This window comes from Pempheris klunzingeri, chromosome 18 (assembly GCF_042242105.1).
Source record: "Pempheris klunzingeri isolate RE-2024b chromosome 18, fPemKlu1.hap1, whole genome shotgun sequence".
NCBI lineage: Eukaryota > Metazoa > Chordata > Actinopteri > Acropomatiformes > Pempheridae > Pempheris > Pempheris klunzingeri.
Window position 1 is genome coordinate 3,879,703 of NC_092029.1, and position 19,194 is coordinate 3,898,896.

Genomic DNA, 19,194 nt, shown 5'->3' on the forward strand with positions numbered 1-19,194 from the left:
GAAAACCACATAGATGCAAAAGTTGTGATTTTGAGTTTTATGTGTTAATTATTTATTGCTTTATGGGCTGAGAAAATCCTCCAACTCCTTTGCTCTTTATTCTGTGGTAGCAGCTACTCTTCCTGGGGTGCTCGCACACAAAAGAAAACACGTAAAACAAGACAAACCTCTTATCCAGACACATCAGATATAACAGGAAAACACTGACAGGAAACATTTTAGTGCACAATAACTATTTTTAAACTACATTTGACTGATGTTGTTTACTTTTAGCTGTAGTCGAGTATTTTCACTTTACTTAATACTTTTACCTAAGTAAAGGATCTGAGTACTTCTTCCACTGTCTCCAGGTCAACATGGACGAAGAAGGGGGTGAAGAGGAGATGGAGTGGCTAATGGAGGAGCTTGAAGCCCCTCCCACATCCTCTTCCTCATCGTCCAACCGGGGTAGGAGTAACCATGGCAACGGTCACATCACAACCAAGCCGGTGAATACAGAAGGCCTGCGCTCGTTCTCGCTGGACGAGCAGGAAGATGACAGCGAGGACGAGGTGCTGAGCGTCCCGGGGGTGCGAGTGGTCAAGTCCTCTGGAGTCTCCAGGCACTCCGCCGCCCATCGCAGTCCCTTCCTTCAGGTGAGTGTCTTCCCAGCATCAGTCCAGGTGTTACCGTCTCCTAACGCGGTGCCCAAAACCTCACAGAAGTCCTTCATTTCAGGAGGAGAGTGACGAGGACCTGGTCGGCCTACTGGAAGAGTCGGACAGGAAGAGGAAGAGCAGCAAACCTCTCTCCTCAGGCCTTAACCACGGTAACAACGCGGCAGCCAATAGGAAACGGGACGAGGATGACAGTGACGAGGACCTCCTCAGGGTGTGATGTCACTTCCTCCCTCCCTCTCCACCCACCTCCAATCTGAACTCTTTTCTCTCAGTGAATGTCTCCAAAATAGCAGCAAAGATGAAATACCAACAACAGTGAAAGCAGAAACCGTTCCTCTCTTTTGGGATTTATTTTTTTTGTTGGACTGCACCTTTACTTGGCCTACTAAGACTCTATCCAGTTCACTGTCTACTGACTGCCGATGTTAGCACATGGTTTCTTATTTATTGATAGCTGGTTATTTAAAGTGTTCTGCAGGCCATTTGTTAACCTGCATCCTATTTTCTCATATTTTTCGTCATAATTCTGAAATGAAATAATTTGCTTTAGTTACTTCAGTCTCGCCACATTTATTGAATATTAACCAGTTCAGCCTCTAAAAATCATCCCCAGAGGCACAAAAAGCATTTTTCCCCACATGAAGACCCTGCAATGAGGCATGTCAGTGAAAGATGTTAAATTATATCGTGTCTTTGTTTTCTTCTCGAGTTTTGACTAAAAGTCGTGCCATTGCTTTAGCACTTTAATATTGTTTTACTGAAAGTAATACTGACCACATGTCTCGTTGCAGACTCGGCTTTGGAGGTGATTTTTGGTGTAGTTTTTAATGGTCTTTGGCTCATTAGGACTGTATTTGATAACTGTGGTGTGATGTACAGTTAAGTAGCTCAAAAATGAAACTATTCTAGCAGGTATTAGGAGAGAAGCGACGGCTACCGGAGAAAATAAAGGGGCAGCTGGTTCAGTCCCCTGCGTGTAGGCAGTGAAGGTGCCGGCTTGTGTTGTTTCTAAAGGGAATGAAGACACCCATTTGTCTTTTCTTGCTGTTTACAGTTGCTATAAGAGAGGATCTTTTCTCTTTCTTTACCCTCAAAAAGAAAGCGTGATGCCTTCCTGATGATGAATTGCATTTTCGTCGATGAATCGTGTCCGGCGACAGATTGATTTTTGTCTTCTTTTGATCTGAGACATTGTACATAGATGATAATGTTCTATAATATGGATGTTCTGTTTGTTTGTTTGTTGTCTTCACCGGTGAATTGCTCACACATCTGTTTTTATGATTATTTAAATGGTTGTCTGAGCTGATTATCTGTACAAATCTCTGTTCTGCGCGGAAATAGAGATGGCCTTAAGTGTGAATGGACAGTCGACGAGGACGGAGGTTGAAAGTGAAGCTTGAGATGTTAGTTTAGGTTGTGCTGGTTTTGAAGCCCCCTCCCCCCCCTCTCCCTCCAAAGCCATATTTCTACAGCCACCGCTGGCACTAATGTATGGAAGTTGGACTTTTTTCTTCCGCTTGCACGCTCTCGGACATTAAAGGTTCAGTCTTGGTATTCAGGTCTGTGATTGTGGACGTTGCTGCATCAAAAAGTGAGATTTACCGCCGTAAAGCCAAGTCTTTGGTAGTGCCGAAGTCAGCCCTTTTTTAGCCAAATGCATGTAAGACAAGAAGACAGACAGAAGGGAAGCATTAATGTGAAGAAAACAGACTCAACATTTAACACGTTTTCTGCTTGATAATGAAACTAGTGTTTTCACAAAGGATGCCAGTAATGATGAGAGATCTGGGGCAGAGGTATTTCAGTTTCCAAATGACTGCAGTGAATGATACACATAAAAGATGTGAGTAAACCCACACAGTATAAACACACAGAGTATTTGGGTGCCCTCCCACTGCTTTTCTTTGCTCCCAGCCAAAGAAGATGTTCTGAAGTTGACTTACTTTTTAATTTTTCTCATTATTCACTCCACAGAAACTAAAGTTATTAACAAAACACGTGATGTCGTTGCTAAAATCTCTTATCAGTCAATAACAAAGGTTCACCATTCAGGGTATTTCTAAAGCTTTGTACTCAGAATTTGTTAAACAGCTTTTTGTAAGATGCCACTTGTCCAAAACATAGACAAAAAATGACAAAAAAAAAAAAAAGAAAAAGATCTTCAACTGGCATTTGCATCGGAAACTTCAGTGTTTTTATGGATGATTTGGGATGTGCCAGAATATCATAACGGATAGAAAACATCACGTTCCCGTCCCTTTGCTGATAACTTCTTTTCCTTGTATTATCATCTCTCAGATCACAAACTTAAATGAAGTTTTGAGTACGATTGTCAGACTCCAGAACGGTCAAGAAGAACTGAAGGTTTTGTTCACATCTTACACTAAAGACTCACTTCTCATGTAATCCGTTCAATTTTGTAGGTCTTTGAGTTCAACGCTTCTTTTGAGTGCGGTAACTTAATGATGTGGTTATTCTACAATGTAAAATCTACATAAATAATAACGAGGTGATAATACAAAGTACACAGGGCCGGTTTCCAAAGAACAACTAACTCCGATCCGAATGAATTATCATATATTTATTATTGAAGTATCGTATAAGTCCAGCAAAAGTTAGAATGAAACCAAGCCTGTTTTTATTACATTTAATTTCAAACGTCCATCATTCATTCAACATGTGGACCTCAGCTGTTGTTGTTCTGAAAGCTTTTGGAGATTTGACCAATGGTGAAAGCATCTACTTGTGTTCGGCGCTTTGTAACGGGCTCATCTCTCCTGAGGACACGTAGTAGCACTCCTCATATTAGAGAAGCAGGTGGTACTGTTTAGTATTTGAAGTCCTTCCATCAGTCCAAATACGTCTGTTTCTGCTGTATTTAGCACCAAAGTTTGTGTGGCTCATCTGCATGGTGCCTGTACTGGACCTTCTCTTTCCTATGAAGACATGAATGGATTCACGTTCTTGTGCTTTTTTGTCTCCACTCGAGCAGATGACTGTTTAGGGCAACGTGAAACGAATTCAGAGTCTGAGCTCGAGATCAAGAGTTTGATTCAAAGGCGGACAAGCGAGCTCGGAGAATATAGTGACTAAAAAAAAGCACAAGAAATCTTCTGTGATGATTGGGTACTATGGGAGATCATTATTATGTTTTAGTTGATGTAAGTTATGTTGTCTGATATGTTTTCAGCTCTTTGCCTGTTTTTCCTATTTAAAAAAAAAAAAAACATTGATGTAAAAAATCTTGCATTATTTGAATAAATAAGATGCGCTGTTTATCTTTGTTGTGGTTTGATCTGCAGAAATCAGGGACTAGATAACGTGAGGTTCGACGTGGACGTGTCAGGTGACTTTAGACTTGACTTGGACTCGTCTCGAAGAACACGAGACATTTACTTGTCTCAAAAGGAGTTGGACTCATCTGGGAGGTCTGGAGATTTGACTTGAGAATTGACGTAGACTTGAAATTTGACTTGGACTTGTCGAACGACTTGAGACTTGACAAGAAGCGAACCCAGTGATTGTGAGACTGAGACTTAAATCTGATGTATCTGGAATAACTCAAGACTTGATTTGGAGATAGACAGTAAAACAGCTCTGACTCTTATTGAACACCAGCACCAATCCCTCAGGTCCCACCTCCCTGTGCATAGAGACGTGGACATCCATCCATCAATCAATCAATCAATCTTTATTTATATAGCGCCAATTCATAACAGCATTTAATTAAGAGAGTCCCTCAACTTTCTGGAGACTTGACAGGCACATTTACCTTCTACAGGAAAATAGAAAATCCTTAACAACAGGTCAGATAGTCATGTCTGACATGGACTAAGATTTAAATATTAACTGATTGACAGCCTCACTGACGATGTGTGCGTAAGATGCAGAGACGGTCGGCACAAGCAAACGTGTCCATGTTGATGCATTTATGTTAATAAACTGCTGCCAGGATCAAGTGTCACGCTTCTCCTGACGTCTGAAGGAGTGATGGCAAACGTGTTTTAATGCTCCGCTGCACTGCCTGCAGAGCAAAGACGTCTTTCTGTGGACCTTTGCTCCTGCTTCTCCTGTTAAATACCCAAAGGACAGACGTGTCAGGGGACAGAGAGGCAACGCTGTAGACTTATAAGCACTGTGATTGAAGTTATTGGAGTTGTTTCTTGCAGTTTTTAGAGGAAAAAAATCAACACTTCTGCAGCCATGACCACTTTTGATGACATCTTGGAAGAAGCTGGGAAGTTCGGCCGCTGTCAGAAGCGAATCTTCGGCCTGCTGTGTATGGTGTCCATGCCCTGGGCTGGTGTGTACGTTGGCATCGTCTTCCAGGGTTTCACCCCAGATCACTGGTGTCGGGACTCTGCGGTGGTGCAGAAGAGGCAGGCCTGTGGCTGGAGCCTGTCAGACAGTCGCAGGCTGACGGTGCCTGTGGTCAATAACTCAGGAGTCCTGCAGCAGAGCAGCTGTGAGCAGTACGAGGTGGACTGGAACAGCACGACGCTCACCTGCGACACACAGGAGCTGAACCTCGGCAACACCCCCACAACTGCCTGCAAAGAGGGCTGGGAGTACGACTACGAGGGAAGACAGTCCTTTGTTACTGAGGTAAGTGACTAAGGTGAAGTACAATAAATACAAAATAGTGAAATCTATGAAATCAACATCACAACATGAGGCAGCCTGGGTGAACAAAGACTAGAAATGATCCTGTAATCTCTGTTATATATGTATATTAACAGGTGTACAGAAGTAATGTGAAAAAGGTTCCTTTGAAGGGTTCATTCAACATTTAAAAGCACCTTGTGTTGCATCTTTGGGCTCATTTACACTCGTCATTTGTCCAAATATCATCCAGAGGAGGATCTTTAAGGAGTTCATTTATCTCATGTCATTTGTTAAATCCACAAATGTCAGAAGGACAATTCAGGGGGAGTTATATGCTGTAACAGAAGCAGAGACTTCTAAGTAGAAATACTCTTTGAATAGAGCCCAGCTAGCTGTTTCCACCTGTTTTCAGTCTTTATGCTAAGCTAAGCTAATCACCCCTTGGCTGTAGCTGCAAACAGACCAGATGTGAGAGTGATGTTCGTCTTTTCGTCTCTTCTCTACATCCCTACATCCATTTTAAGGTGCCTGATTACCGAGTGTAGATTTTAATGTCTAATTATTTACTTGTAGTGAGAATAAACACAAGGTGTGAGATTGAAAAACTGAACATGAACCCAGTTTCTACCTTGTAACTATCTATTTATTTCTTCTTTATGGAGTTTCAGGAACGATATGTAAAGAGGGAAATTGTTGTTCTGATCGACTTGTTTGTCCCTTGTTGTCCCAGTTTGACCTGGTGTGTTCAGATGGGTGGTTGGTGGACATGTACCAGGCCACTCTCAACGTCGGCTTCCTGGTTGGGAGCATCGCCATCGGCTACCTGGCTGACAGGTAAGTCTGAGACCGTCTGGTTAGTCTGGTTGTGGTGTTGGCGTGATGGAGAGTGCAGATTCTCCCAAATGCATTGAATTACCCTCCACGTTAAATTTGAACTGGATACACAGTAAACAAGTATATTACATTATTTTCATTTATTTAAAAGTACTGACTGTGGCCTCATTGGTTTATGACAGTTAAACCAAAGTATAATTAGCAGAACATGAGATAAATCTGACAATAAAACATTGCTGCTGCTCCATTAAACTGACTATTAACTCACTTTTTGTCTTATTTGTTCTTTTGCCTTCAGGTTTGGCAGGAAAATGAGCTTCCTGATGTCCAACCTGCTGAATGGGATTGCAGGAATCCTGGTGGCCGTGGCTCCAAACTACGTGTCCCTACTGGTTTTCAGAACGCTCTACGGGTTTGGCGTCAAAGGAGGCTGGGTGGCTGGATATGTGCTGAGTAAGAGCAACACTCAACCTCACAGATGGGATTAACAGTTTTCCTCTTTGTCTGCCAAACACATTTCAAGCGTTACTTGATACGTGAAGCCTTTCTTCTTCCTCTCCTGCAGTCACAGAAATCGTGGGGGTGGAGTACCGACGCACAGTGGGAGTCCTTTATCAGATGTTCTTCAGCGTTGGCATCCTCCTCCTCCCTCTGCTCGCCTACTTCATCACCGACTGGCGCTGGCTGCAGGTCGTCATCACCGTCCCCTACATCCTCTTCCTGTCCTACTACTGGTGAGGAACACTCGTTGTGCTTTACACAGACGTGAGGTCTGGATTGTACCACATTTTACTTATTTATAAATGTTCCCCGTCGTGGAACTAATAAAGGAATATCTTATCTTATCAAAAAACATGAACATTATTTAATTATTGATAAACTCACATAATTTAAAGTGTGAGTAAAATTGCTGTTTTTGTCAATGGAGTCTGGTGCCACCAGTCAGTAAAAATATGGCTCAGGTTTAAAAATACCAGTTATCCTTTAATCCTCCCTGATTAAAAAGTTGTATGTTTATATACTCGTATAACATCAAGTTTGCTTTTGCTTCATGAAAGTTTTTTTTATTTGCAGGTTTATCCCAGAGTCTCCGAGGTGGCTTCTGTCTCAGAACAAAAACGCCAAAGCTGTGGAGATCACCGAGGCCATGGCCAAAGAGAACAACATGACCCTGTCGAAGAACATCGAGGTAGCTGCTGTTTTATCGAACAGGAGACACAAAAACATCACCAGATCAGACTGTGTCTACTTCTGCTACCTTGAAATAAAGTTCAGGATGAGACGCACACTTCGCCCACTTTGTTGTTGCTGCTACAAGTGCAGTCATTTATTTCATGTCCTCATCGCTGCTTACTGTAGATGTTTCTTTCAACTAATTCTATTCAACTGATTTATTATTACAGCATCAATTTCCCCCCACTTTATTTGCAACTATATTTATTTTGTATGTAGTAGTTGCTCATTCTGCATCTTGTGTTGTAGTTAGTTAATAACTGTACCATCAGTCTTCCCTGTGTGGGGTCACGGAAACGTCAATCTAAATCTAAATCTAAAAAATTAAAGTGAATTTCTGTTTATTTATGTCATTACATATCCTTCAAGTGCAGCAGAGGTTGAAGTAGTTTTTTTTTTCTCTCTGTGAAATGCAAAAGAAACTTGCACCACAGTCAGATATACTCAGAACTAAATCTTTAAAGATGTGAAACTTAAAGTATTTGAGATGTGATGAAAGCAGAGTGTATGTTTGATCCTGCAGACTCTGACAGATGATAACGCAGATAACTCCAGCACTGCCTCCTTCATGGACCTGATCAGAACTCCCAAAATGAGAAAACACACTTTCATTCTCAGCTACAACTGGTGAGTAGTTTTTTTTTAGTTAGATTTATCTGTTGAATTGAGTTTTTGTAATACATAACTGTCGCTGCAGCAAAGTCAATGAACGACTCTTCTCATGTAATGATTGACGGTCTCTTCCAGGTTCACCAGTGCTGTGGTCTACCAGGGTTTGATCATGAGGCTGGGTATTCTGGGAGGAGACGTCTACATCGACTTCCTCATCTCCGGCCTGGTGGAGTTCCCCGCTGCCTTCCTCATCCTCTTCACCATTGAACGCATGGGCAGACGCATACCCTTCGCCTCGGCCAACATCGTAGCCGGAGCCTCCTGCTTCATCACCGCCTTCATTCCTGAGAGTAGGTTCAGGTGGACATGTGGAGCAGATTACAATCTCCTGCTTCTCTAAAATGCGTTTACACTTTTGCCTTGAATATTCCTGCTTGTCCTTGCAGGCATGTTCTGGTTTAAGACGGTGGTGGCCTGCATCGGTCGGCTGGGGATCACCATGGCCTTTGAGATGGTGGTGTTTGTGAACACTGAGCTCTACCCAACGTTTGTCCGGTAAAATGTCATCTAGTGATTGTTTGTGCGAAGGCTGGACACATTTATTGAAGGTTGATTTGGACTAAAATGCCAAATAAACATGTAAACTAGCCTCACCAGACAACCACAAGCAGCTCACTGATAAATGTCCATTTAGGCAAATGCAGCATGTGCTAATGTGCATATCATCGGTTGTTGTTGTGGCTGCAGGAACTTTGGGGTATCAGTGTGTTCCACTCTGTGCGATGTCGGAGGCATCATCGCTCCTTTCCTGCTCTACAGACTGGCCGTCATCTGGCTGGAGCTGCCACTCATCATCTTCGGTGGGAGTTAGATTTTTTATGGAGTGACAACATTTGTTGCAGTCGGTCTGAAATGACCAGAGATTTTTTAGACATCCATCGATTCTTGAACATAGATATAAAAACTAAAAAATATAAAACAAAGACAGCCACAGTAGATGAGGATGTTCTGTATTGTTCTGTATTATTTTCAAACTTGGCTGATAACAAAAAGCGGATGTGTTTATTAACGTTAAGACATGTTGCGCTGTGTCTGCAGGGTCTCTGGCTTTCCTGGCCGGTGGTTTGGTGCTGCTGCTTCCTGAGACCAGAGGTGTGCCGCTGCCCGACACCATCGATGACATAGAGTTCCCAGAGAGGTGATTAACCTTTATTGTTTTGGCACAACTCATGGCTTTGTGCTTTGTGTCTAGTGCGTGTATGTGCATGCGTATGTTTATATTCTGGGTGCTGTTTCTCACGTTATGGTGAAGATGCTGTCACATTTTTATCGTATATATCACATCAGGGCTGCAGCTTAGTTTGTAGTCATTATCGATTCATCTGCAGATTGTTTTCCCAGATGATGATTATCTACAAAATCTTGAAAAATGCTTGTTATAATTTCATCTTCCAGTGTTTTGTTTTGTTTAACCAACAATTTGAAAGCCTAAAGATTTTTCAGTTTATTATCACGTCAAAGAAAATCCTCACATTTAAGTAGCTGGAACTGACAAACTTTTTCTTAAATATAATTTTGCTTTATCATAAAATAGAAAATTATTGCCAGATAATTTTCTGTTAATTGACTGATTCTTGCAGTTCTATATTAACTACAAGTTTGGACTAAATGTGCATCATATAATTTGTTGTGTGTGTGTTTGCAGATTGAAGGAGAAAGCTGCATTGAAGAACCAGCAGCTGGACATTCTGCTGCCGAACAAAGACGTGACGACCATCAAGGATCCAGCAACAGTTTAATCTCCTTCGTGACCAAAGTATTTATTTATGTTGTTTAAAGGTGCGATGTGTAGGATTCAGGGGGATTTATTGGTAGAAATGGAACATTGTATTCACAGCTGTGTTTTCAGTCGAGTAGAATCACTCTGTATTTATTACCCCAGAAGGAGCCCTTTATATCTGCAGAGGGAGCAGGTCCATCACCACATTTCTACAGTAGCCCAGAATAGACAAACAAGGGTTTTACGTAATTTAATGTTGAAGTGGCAGCTTGAATTTGGTGGTGTGCAAATGCACCAGTTAGAAGAAGAAGAAGAAAAGTTGAGGAATATCGTTTTGTGTTGAGACAAACGGAGGATCATTCTTATCATTCAGCTTTAGAAAAAGCAAAGCGAGCGAGAATCTCCGTCGCCTCTTAGCTTCTCCTGGAGGAGGAGGGGTATTCAGATGGCTGCAATCTGCAGCTTCACCACTAGATGCCACTAAATCTCACCCAGGGCACCTTTAACAGTGTGGATGTACAGTATTGTGGATTTTGACTGTGTTGCCAGATATATCAAAATGTTTTCTGTTTGTCTGGAAGCTTTATCATCCTAAAAGGATTTAGTATTTGGATTAAATTGCTCTTATGTTTGTTTGTTAAACCTCGGTGACGAGTAATGTTGGATGACTGAGTTAGACAGAGTTATTATGTTGCTATAATTGTCATAAAACTACATTATTAAATTATTAAATTCTCTTTTAACACAACTTTCAACAGTTATCAGGCCATTTAATAAACATTTGCCCTGACTTAAGGTCGTAGCCCTCGAGATTTTCAGCACTGATCAATTTGACAACGTCCGTGGTTACCGTGGTAACATCGCACAGCAATCACTCATTGAGCATCAGTTTCTGTTTACAGTGCAACCAAACAAACCCATGTTGTTTTGATAGATAGAAACAGTAAAAACCAACAACCAACAGTGGTGACGATTACATTGTGCTTGCGTTGACAGCCTCACAATAAAAAATTTAAAAAAAGCCACGCAGCAAAGTTTCAGGAGATAAATTCAGTTACTCCGTTGTTTCCTGTGGATCCCTTGTGCATGTAAAGACAGTTTAAATCTATCACACGAATGGCGGACGCTGCCACAAACCATTAAAATTACTTCACTGAGAGGTAATTCTAGAGTTTAACTAGTGTTACCTTCATGAACAATCTGATTCTTTGGGAACAAAGCTGTTTTTTACATGAAACACTGAACCAGTCACAATAAGTAGATGTGTGAGGGGGCAACATGAGTCATTTATTGTGCCAATAAAAGGTTTTCTAATACTAATTCATTGCAATCAAGGCAAGGCAACAACTCAGTGACAAAGCAGGCAACAACTTCTGTCACGTTTCCAGTTCAGATCATTCAGATCACAGCTGCCCACACTTGTGGAACAACATTATATTGGTGGGATTGCTCAGTTTGAATCTGGTCCAAATCGTACCCTATCATTATCCTTGAGGTTAATATGTTTGCCTGCAAAATAATCACAGACGCCTAATAAATAAAAAAGAATGATGAGCAGCTCTCAGAAAGTAATGGAGCTCTTCAAAGAGCAGTAATTCCCATCAATAAGTACAACCATATTGTTATAAAACGTTCTTCTCAGCCCAAAGACAGGTATTGGGAGGGGAAATATTTGAATGCACTTTGGGGAAATCATGAGAGAGATGGAGAGTGTGGTAGATAAGAGAATCCTAAAAATCCTGAGAAATGGACTCAACGCTACAAAATGAATCCACCATTCAGTCACTTTGCAACAGCTTAAATTCAGCTCTTTAAATGTACTTCCCTTTTTTTTATTCTGCCACTAGATGTCACACAGTGCAGAAGTTTTCAAACGCTACACACAGAAGCTTTAAGAGTGAGGGTCCCTGAACACCACACCAGTTCTGCATTTAACTTCACCGCTTTGGAAAAATAAATAAAGGAGTCTGTGTCCTATGGTATAAATTTATGTTGTGGAACCTCAGTTGCACACTTCATGCATACCAACAGAATTTGTTTTGGCTGCTGCCCAGTTCAGATTCATTCAATGATTGCATAACTCCTCCGCCATTCTCTGTTTAACTCCATCAAACAGTAACGTGTTTTCACCTCCACTGCAGCTTTAAGTATCTTTAAAAGGCCTTTCTGGACTTTAGCTCCACATTGACCTCATCGGGGAGGAGAAGTTTTTCAAAATCTCTAAAGCAGACTACAGGCATTTCACGGTTATCTGCAGTGCAGAGCAGGACAAAAGTTGGCTTGTTTTAATATTCAAGGCACCAAGAACTGGAATCACAGCAGTGATGACAAGCTTTGATGACGTCCTGGAAGAAGCTGGGCCTTTTGGCCGCTGTCAGAGACGCATCTTCACCTTGCTCTGCTTTTTGTCAATACCTTTTTCAGGTGTGTACGTCGGCATCGTCTTCCAGGGTTTCACCCCAGATCACTGGTGTCGGGACTCTGCGGTGGTGCAGAAGAGGCAGGCGTGCGGCTGGAGCCTGTCAGACAGTCGCAGGCTGACGGTGCCTGTGGTCAATAACTCAGGAGTGCTGCAGCAGAGCAGCTGTGAGCAGTACGAGGTGGACTGGAACAGCACGACGCTCACCTGCGACACACGGGAGCTGAACCTGAGTGAGGTTCCAGTTACCACATGCAAGGTGAGACCTCTGAGCCTGACCTGGAGTAGGTTCTGCTGGATTATTTGACTCTGCAGTAAAATTCATTGAACATTTTGGGGGGTATTAGAGGATGGTGTGGTCCTAATTTATCTTGTGAGGGGACCGATGGGATCTCAGGTACCAAATATGTCAAAATTATTATTTTTCCGAAACATGGAGCGTGATTACAGCCTCTTGGTTTATTTTGAGGGTTTGGAAACGGTAAATATAGAGGTCGACATTTTGGGAAATATCTTATTTGCTTGGGCAGCACTGTTGCCTCACAGCAAGAAGGTTCCAGGTTCGAATCCCGGTTTGAACCTGGAGTCTGTCTGTGTGGAGTTTGCATGTTCTCCCCATGCCAGCGTGGGTTCTCTCCAGGTACTCCGGCTTCCTCCCACAATCCAGAGACATGCAGGTTAGGTTAATTGGTGACTCTAAATTGGCCGTAGGTGTGAATGTGAGAGTGAGTGTTTGTCTGTGTTGGCCCTGTGACAGCTGGGATTGGCTCCAGCTCCACCGCGACCCTGACGGACAAGCGGTATAAATAATGGATGGATGGATGGATGGATCTTTATTTGCTTTCTGGTGAATGAGAAAATCAATTTCACTCTCATGTCAGTCATAAATATAAAGCTCCAAAAAGCAGTTAGCTTAAGAGTCAAAGACTCAAAACTGGAGGCAACATCTCGTCTGAAGATACTTATAGTGACAACATATCTAATTTGTTTAATCCACACAAAAAAAACTAAAGTGCAAAAAGAAATGTTTGTACAGTGGGGGTATGTCATGTGCCGGACTATTTCCTGGTTCAAAGCAGTTGCCAGGCAACCAGCGGACATTCCAGGTAGTTGATGCTCACAGCCAAAAAACAGTCCGGTACATAAACCCCCTTTTCTACACACTGAACACAACATTGCCATAAATCTGCAGCTTTCCGGGTGCTGGAAGGTGGATTTTGTTTCCATTGGACGGAGCCATGCTGGCTGTGTCCTCCTGTTTGAAGGCACTGTGCTGAGCTAAGCTAACCGGCTGCAGGCTGTAGCTTCATATCAACCACACAGATGAGACAGCGTGTCGTTATTCTCACCTAACTAACTGAAAAACATTTCCCAAATTCCCCAAAATGCTGTTCTGTTGCTTTAAAGCAGCACATTTCAGGGATAGCTTTTTAAAAAAAAATTCTTTAAAATGACAGTCTGCTCACATGACCCTGAAGTTTAGTGAAAATGTTTGTTTTTTTGTTTATTTAACCTTTATGTGACCAGGAAGTGCCTTGAGATTGAAATATTTTTTCCACAAGGGGACACCTGGCCAAGAGAGCACCGTTTAAATAGAAATATAAAACCCAGCAAACGGGGAACAGAAACATCACACAAGGAGGAGACTAAATCCACCTCAGTTATAGCAGCTGCATTTCTCCGTTACGTGGACTTTTAACATGGTTTTAAATTTGTTCAAGGCCATGCGGTTTTTGTTGCCATGAAGCACTTTTATGTGGTGAAATACAGCACAAGTCTTTGGCAGGCGTGCGCTGGACTCTGAGGAGGTCGGGGGCATTAATCAAAAGGTTTGGCTTGAAGACTTAAGGTTCATTTTTGATCTGATGTGTTCAGATGAGCACATTTTTTACAGTAAGAGTCCTTTTACAGTCTGTATTAAGTGTTCAGTGTTTTGTTTTTGTTTTTAAGGCCGGCTGGGAGTTTGACTACGAAGGAAGGAAGTCCTTCGTCACAGAGGTGAGGAGCATTTGTGCTTAATTTCATATGCTAACAAATAAAACAATATAATTTCACTAAACATTTCTCATTTCTCATGAATCTAATCAAATTGTGCACACATCGCAGGCCACATCATCTAATATTTTACCTGTGTAACCTTCTTCCTTCTTCGGTTGCAGTTTAACCTGGTGTGTTCAGATGCATGGTTAGCTGACATGTACCAGTCCACTCTGAATGCAGGCTTCCTCATTGGCAGCTTTGCCTTTGGTTACTTTGCTGACAGGTGAGTTAAATTATCAAAGCATTAAATTACTTTTTAGAACCACTCGGTCTTCATAAGATACCACATGTAAGAGCGGATGTAAGACTGAATTCAGCATTAAGAAAAATCTATTTATGTCTCATATTTTCTAACTAATCTAAAACAAAATGCAATGAAGAGGTACCAAATGTATTAAGATATCTAAATTATGCACTTTTATTGAAAAAATGGATGATATTATGTCCCATCAAGCTTCTCTTATTGAATCCTCTCCTTTTTTCTGCAGGTTTGGCAGGAAGATCAGTTTCCTGATGTCCAACGTGCTGAATTTGATCGCAGGGATTGTGCTGGCCGTGGCTCCAAACTACATCTTCATCCTGGTGGCCAGAGCCGTCTTTGGCTTCGGAGTCAAAGGAGGCTGGATGTCTTCATATGTGCTGCGTAAGGATGAATTTCCATAATTACTGAAATTAGTTGTGACTAAACACAATGAACAGACTGTTGTGCTGCAACCAAACGTTCAGCTATTACCAGTGAAAAGTACCAAAGTGCTGTACTTATTTAGATCAATAATATGAAATATAAATCCACTTATAAATTAGGATTATTGATATTATGGATGAAGTATATAAAGTAGCAGAAATTAACTCCACCTTTAGCACCTGCAACATTAGAGATGCTCTCACAGTAATCCATCACCAATGATAATCCAATAATCTAAAATGTATTATTCTGAAATCATTTGCATAATGAGTACTTTTACTTTCGGTACTTGATGCTAATACTAATGTCTGTGCTCTGTTCTGGAGAAAGTACAAGCATTAGTTGGTTGACTTTAGCAATATGTTTAACCAAACATAAGTAAATGTGCATAATAACAGAAGAGCTAAATGAAAACTGTGCAGAAAACAAGTGGAAGTCGTGGCATCGATGCTGTTATAGTTTGACGTGTTGGTCAGAGGTCAGCAGAGGTTGTTTATTTAGTAAAATACAGAGGTTTCACTTGTTTTTGTTCAGTCACAGAGATCGTTGGGGTGGAATACAGACGGACGGTGGGCATATTGTACCAGATGTTCTTCAGTGTCGGCAACCTCCTCCTCCCTCTGCTCGCCTACTTCGTCACTGACTGGCGCTGGCTGCAGGTCGTCATCAGTGCGCCCTACCTCCTCTTCCTCTCCTACTACTGGTGAGAAACTTTATATTCATGCTTTTCATTTTGTATCTGCTTAGGAAAGAGTTCCCTTTGGTCTTTTATGTCTGTGTTTAAATACTTTGAAGTAATAATGATAATAAAAGTCAGCGTGTACATAATGAGACCACCATCTGTGGTTTCGCAGTAAATATTGAGGCGATTCTATTCTGATGTCATCCCACTCCTGAGATGTAAATGTTAGATGCATCCTTGGATATCAGAGATGTTTTGGCCACAGATTGTTGTTTCACAGGTTTATTCCAGAGTCTCCAAGGTGGCTCATCTCTCAGAACAGCACTTCAAAAGCTTTGGAGATCACTGAAGCCATGGCCAAGGAGAACAAGAAGAAACTCTCCAAGAGCTTTGAGGTAAATCGATTCAGGGATTTCCTTCTCACATGTCATATTCATTTGAAAGGAAACAACTACTCCTTCTCACTAACACTTTGGTGTGTGCTGTGCCGGATCACTTGCTTTCAGACACTGACTGAAGATGAAGGTGACTCTCCTTCTGCCTCTTTGCTGGATCTGATCAGAACTCCAAATATGAGAAAACACACTTTCATCCTCATGTTCAACTGGTGAAACGCACGAAAAATCACAGATTTATCCGCCGAGAAACCTGTAAATGTCGGAGATATTGAGTTCTGTTTCTGTCTCTGCAGGTTCACCAGTGCTGTGGTTTATCAAGGCCTCATCATGCGGGTGGGGATAGCCGGAGGAAACGTCTACATCGACTTCCTCATCTCCGGCCTGGTGGAGTTCCCCGCTGCCTTCCTCATCCTCTTCACCATTGAACGAATTGGCAGGCGCCTTCCTTTCGCCACCGCCAACATCGTAGCCGGAGCCTCCTGCATCATCACCGCCTTCATTCCCGACAGTGAGAAGATGTTCTTTGTGCTTGGCTATGGCAGTGGGGTGCTCTTCTGAGCTGCATGTACAGAGGGATAACTTAGCATCTCCACATTAGTCTGGAACCTCTCAGTTTATTTTTCAACGTCTAAGGAGCTTTATCAGCAAGTGGAGACCAAAATGGCTCTAGATGCAATTGGAGATACCGACAAAATGTAACGAAGTCCTGTTGGAAGCTCGGCAAATACACCTTCACACAAATGCAAACCTTAAAATGTCCTCTTGTGTCTGTGCCTCAGGTATGTTCTGGTTTAAGACGGTGGTGGCCTGCATCGGTCGGCTGGGGATCACCATGACCTTTGAGATGGTGGTGTTTGTGAACACTGAGCTCTACCCAACGTTTGTCCGGTGAGGTCAGACTGCTCAACTCCACTTTCACATTCATGAGACAGCAGCTTTGGACTATACGGTGTATTTGCAACACGTAATGGCTAACTGGAGTAACTGGATACAGGAACCTGGGAGTGTCCGTTTGTTCCAGTGTGTGCGATGTCGGAGGCATCATCGCTCCTTTCCTGCTCTACAGACTGGCTGTCATCTGGCTGGAGCTGCCACTCATCATCTTCGGTGGGTTTCTGACATGATGGTGTTAAAGCTGCTGTAACTGGTGGCCCAATTATAACGCTATAAACAAACAATATAAAGTGCGGAGGCCGAGACTGAGATGTAATTGCTGCAGCTTATTGGAATACCCCTAGACTGATTTACTGTTGCAGTGCTCTTATTAATGAAGCCCTAAGTTTGTGGTGGTGTCTTCTTAAAAATATCTGTGATGGATTCAGTCCGTGTATTAAATCCCTTTGTCGTATTTCATACAGGAGCGGTCGCGTTCATAGCCGGAGGTTTGGTTTTGTTGCTGCCTGAAACCAAAGGAGCTCCTCTGCCTGACACCATTGACGACATCGAGTTTCCCAATGGGTGAGATATGTCCCAACCCTCCCACACAGTATTTAGTCTTATTTTCCAGTGCTGGGTGATATAAAGGAAGTCAGGTAGTCAGTGGGGAACACCGCAGGTCAGATGGGCCACAGAAAAAGAGAACAATAAGAATCTAAAGCAGTGTCCCTGATGTTGACTCACTTTTCAAGACAATCTAATAGAATAAAAACATCAACTGTCGCAGCTGCACAGATAAGATTACGATTAAAATCTAACAATCTCCTGCATCAGTTTTAAGTAAAAGATCCTGTGCAGCTTTAATGAGCACAGTTTCAGGGCTATGATGTGGACTGAAACCTGACTGAACTTTGTCCAAGATAATATTCTTCAGAAGTAAGTAAACGCACTGCTGCATGCTCAAAGCAGGAGGGAACACAGCCAATGGACAGAGAACTATTCCCAATTAATGATACTGTGGGATTAACGCTGTTCAGAACCTGCTTCAGGTCTAACATCTGAAGGACTCAATGAAAGCTTTAATTAAGCAATTGTGTCCTTTAAAGTGCACAATGAAAGGGCCTGAAAACATGGGGGAAGGCTTCCGTTTACTGACTAGGAGGATGGTTAATTCCAAATTGAATTGTTTGAAAAGATGCTGGAGAAATAGGACATGGCCTCTTTTGCTGCTTTTGATAAGTGGACATTAGTTCTTTTATGATTTCATGTGACACCACAGACATTTCCATTCTGCTTGATTGCATTTTCTCTTTATTTCTTTGGTGTTGTAAAACATTCAGCACTTAATGATTTGATTTTGGTTTGATTTGTGTACAGATTTGGTTCTTAGACATTGCCAAGTGAAATCCTTATGAAAGCTGTCGGCAGGGTTGTTATTTAGGACAGAAGAAGGAACACTGTGGGAGCAGGGTGTTAAAAATAATAATAATAAGCTTTGTGGTCTGAGGGACATAAACCAGGCTCCCAGATGTCAATACTTCCAAGAATAAAACCAGAAGAGAACGTCCACGGCTAAAACCATCAGGACTGTAGAAAGCGAGGGAAAATAACAAAGCTCTGCCAAATCAGTTGAATTGTCCAGAGTATACATGCAGCTGGAAACCTCCAAACCCTGCTGTCAGGAATACAGAATAGAATTGAAAACAACAAACTCCAGTCCAAATCCTGGACATACTGACAGACAACAGAACTCAAGTAGCTCAGATTTGTACTGATTCACGTGTTACATGTATGTGTGAAGTTACTTTCCATCACTGCCAAAACATTTTTGAAATAGTTTTAAAATATTTTAACCAATAAATTAGTGTGAGGAAGATTATCAGACTACAATATAAATCTTTGAAATTTTAGGAATTAATTCAGCTTTTAATAGAGCATGTATGTTTCATCCCAGGAAAAAGGAGAATATGGTGCAGAACCAACAAACGAAGGAACGTCTAAGATCAGATCTGACCAACAACAAGGAAACGACAGTGTGAATGAATGTGTGTGCAGAGTTTAATCACTGTGATACAACATGTTGCTCTCTGCTTAAAACAAGGAAGTAGTTTTTATATATTTGCTATAAAGCACGACTTCCCTATTTCCTTTTGTATTTAGTTTTATTTTTCAGCTCTTACAGAAAATACACCTTTACATCAGAAAACTGGGAGTATGATCTGTGTCTTGTGTTTCCACCACAGGAACCACTTGTTAACATCAAATAATACCAAGCTACAAACTTAAGCAGTCATGTTGGAACAGAGCAATACACACATGCTAATGTATCTTCATAATGAACAGTTATTTTCTGCTGCTGTATTCATTA

At 41.8% G+C, this 19,194-nt stretch overlaps 3 protein-coding genes across 3 annotated transcripts in view; all 3 read left to right on the forward strand.

Annotated features, from left to right (window-relative positions):
- The window catches only part of igf2r (insulin-like growth factor 2 receptor), a 40,726-nt gene extending 36,786 nt beyond the window's left edge, over positions 1-3,940 (forward strand). The window contains exons 50-51 of the mRNA XM_070849917.1: positions 351-635; positions 718-3,940. Coding sequence (XP_070706018.1) covers positions 351-635; positions 718-876 — 444 coding nt within the window. The 3' untranslated portion in view covers positions 877-3,940. The remainder of the gene's footprint in view (positions 1-350; positions 636-717) is intronic.
- A 925-nt stretch (positions 3,941-4,865) lies between these two features.
- LOC139217561 (solute carrier family 22 member 2-like) lies at positions 4,866-10,474 on the forward strand. The gene is made up of 11 exons (XM_070848902.1): positions 4,866-5,267; positions 5,998-6,101; positions 6,400-6,554; positions 6,667-6,835; positions 7,176-7,290; positions 7,858-7,961; positions 8,082-8,296; positions 8,393-8,501; positions 8,694-8,806; positions 9,045-9,144; positions 9,652-10,474. Exons 1-11 carry the CDS (start codon positions 4,866-4,868, stop codon positions 9,743-9,745), a joined length of 1,680 nt encoding a protein of 559 aa, XP_070705003.1. The 3' UTR covers positions 9,746-10,474.
- A 1,576-nt stretch (positions 10,475-12,050) lies between these two features.
- On the forward strand, positions 12,051-19,045 carry LOC139217560 (solute carrier family 22 member 2-like). The gene is made up of 12 exons (XM_070848901.1): positions 12,051-12,404; positions 14,096-14,143; positions 14,305-14,408; positions 14,674-14,828; positions 15,405-15,573; positions 15,833-15,947; positions 16,059-16,159; positions 16,244-16,458; positions 16,730-16,838; positions 16,945-17,057; positions 17,309-17,408; positions 18,781-19,045. The coding sequence occupies exons 1-12, from the start codon at positions 12,051-12,053 to the stop codon at positions 18,863-18,865; spliced, it is 1,668 nt and encodes a 555-aa protein (XP_070705002.1). The 3' UTR covers positions 18,866-19,045.
- The last annotated feature ends 149 nt before the right edge of the window (positions 19,046-19,194 follow it).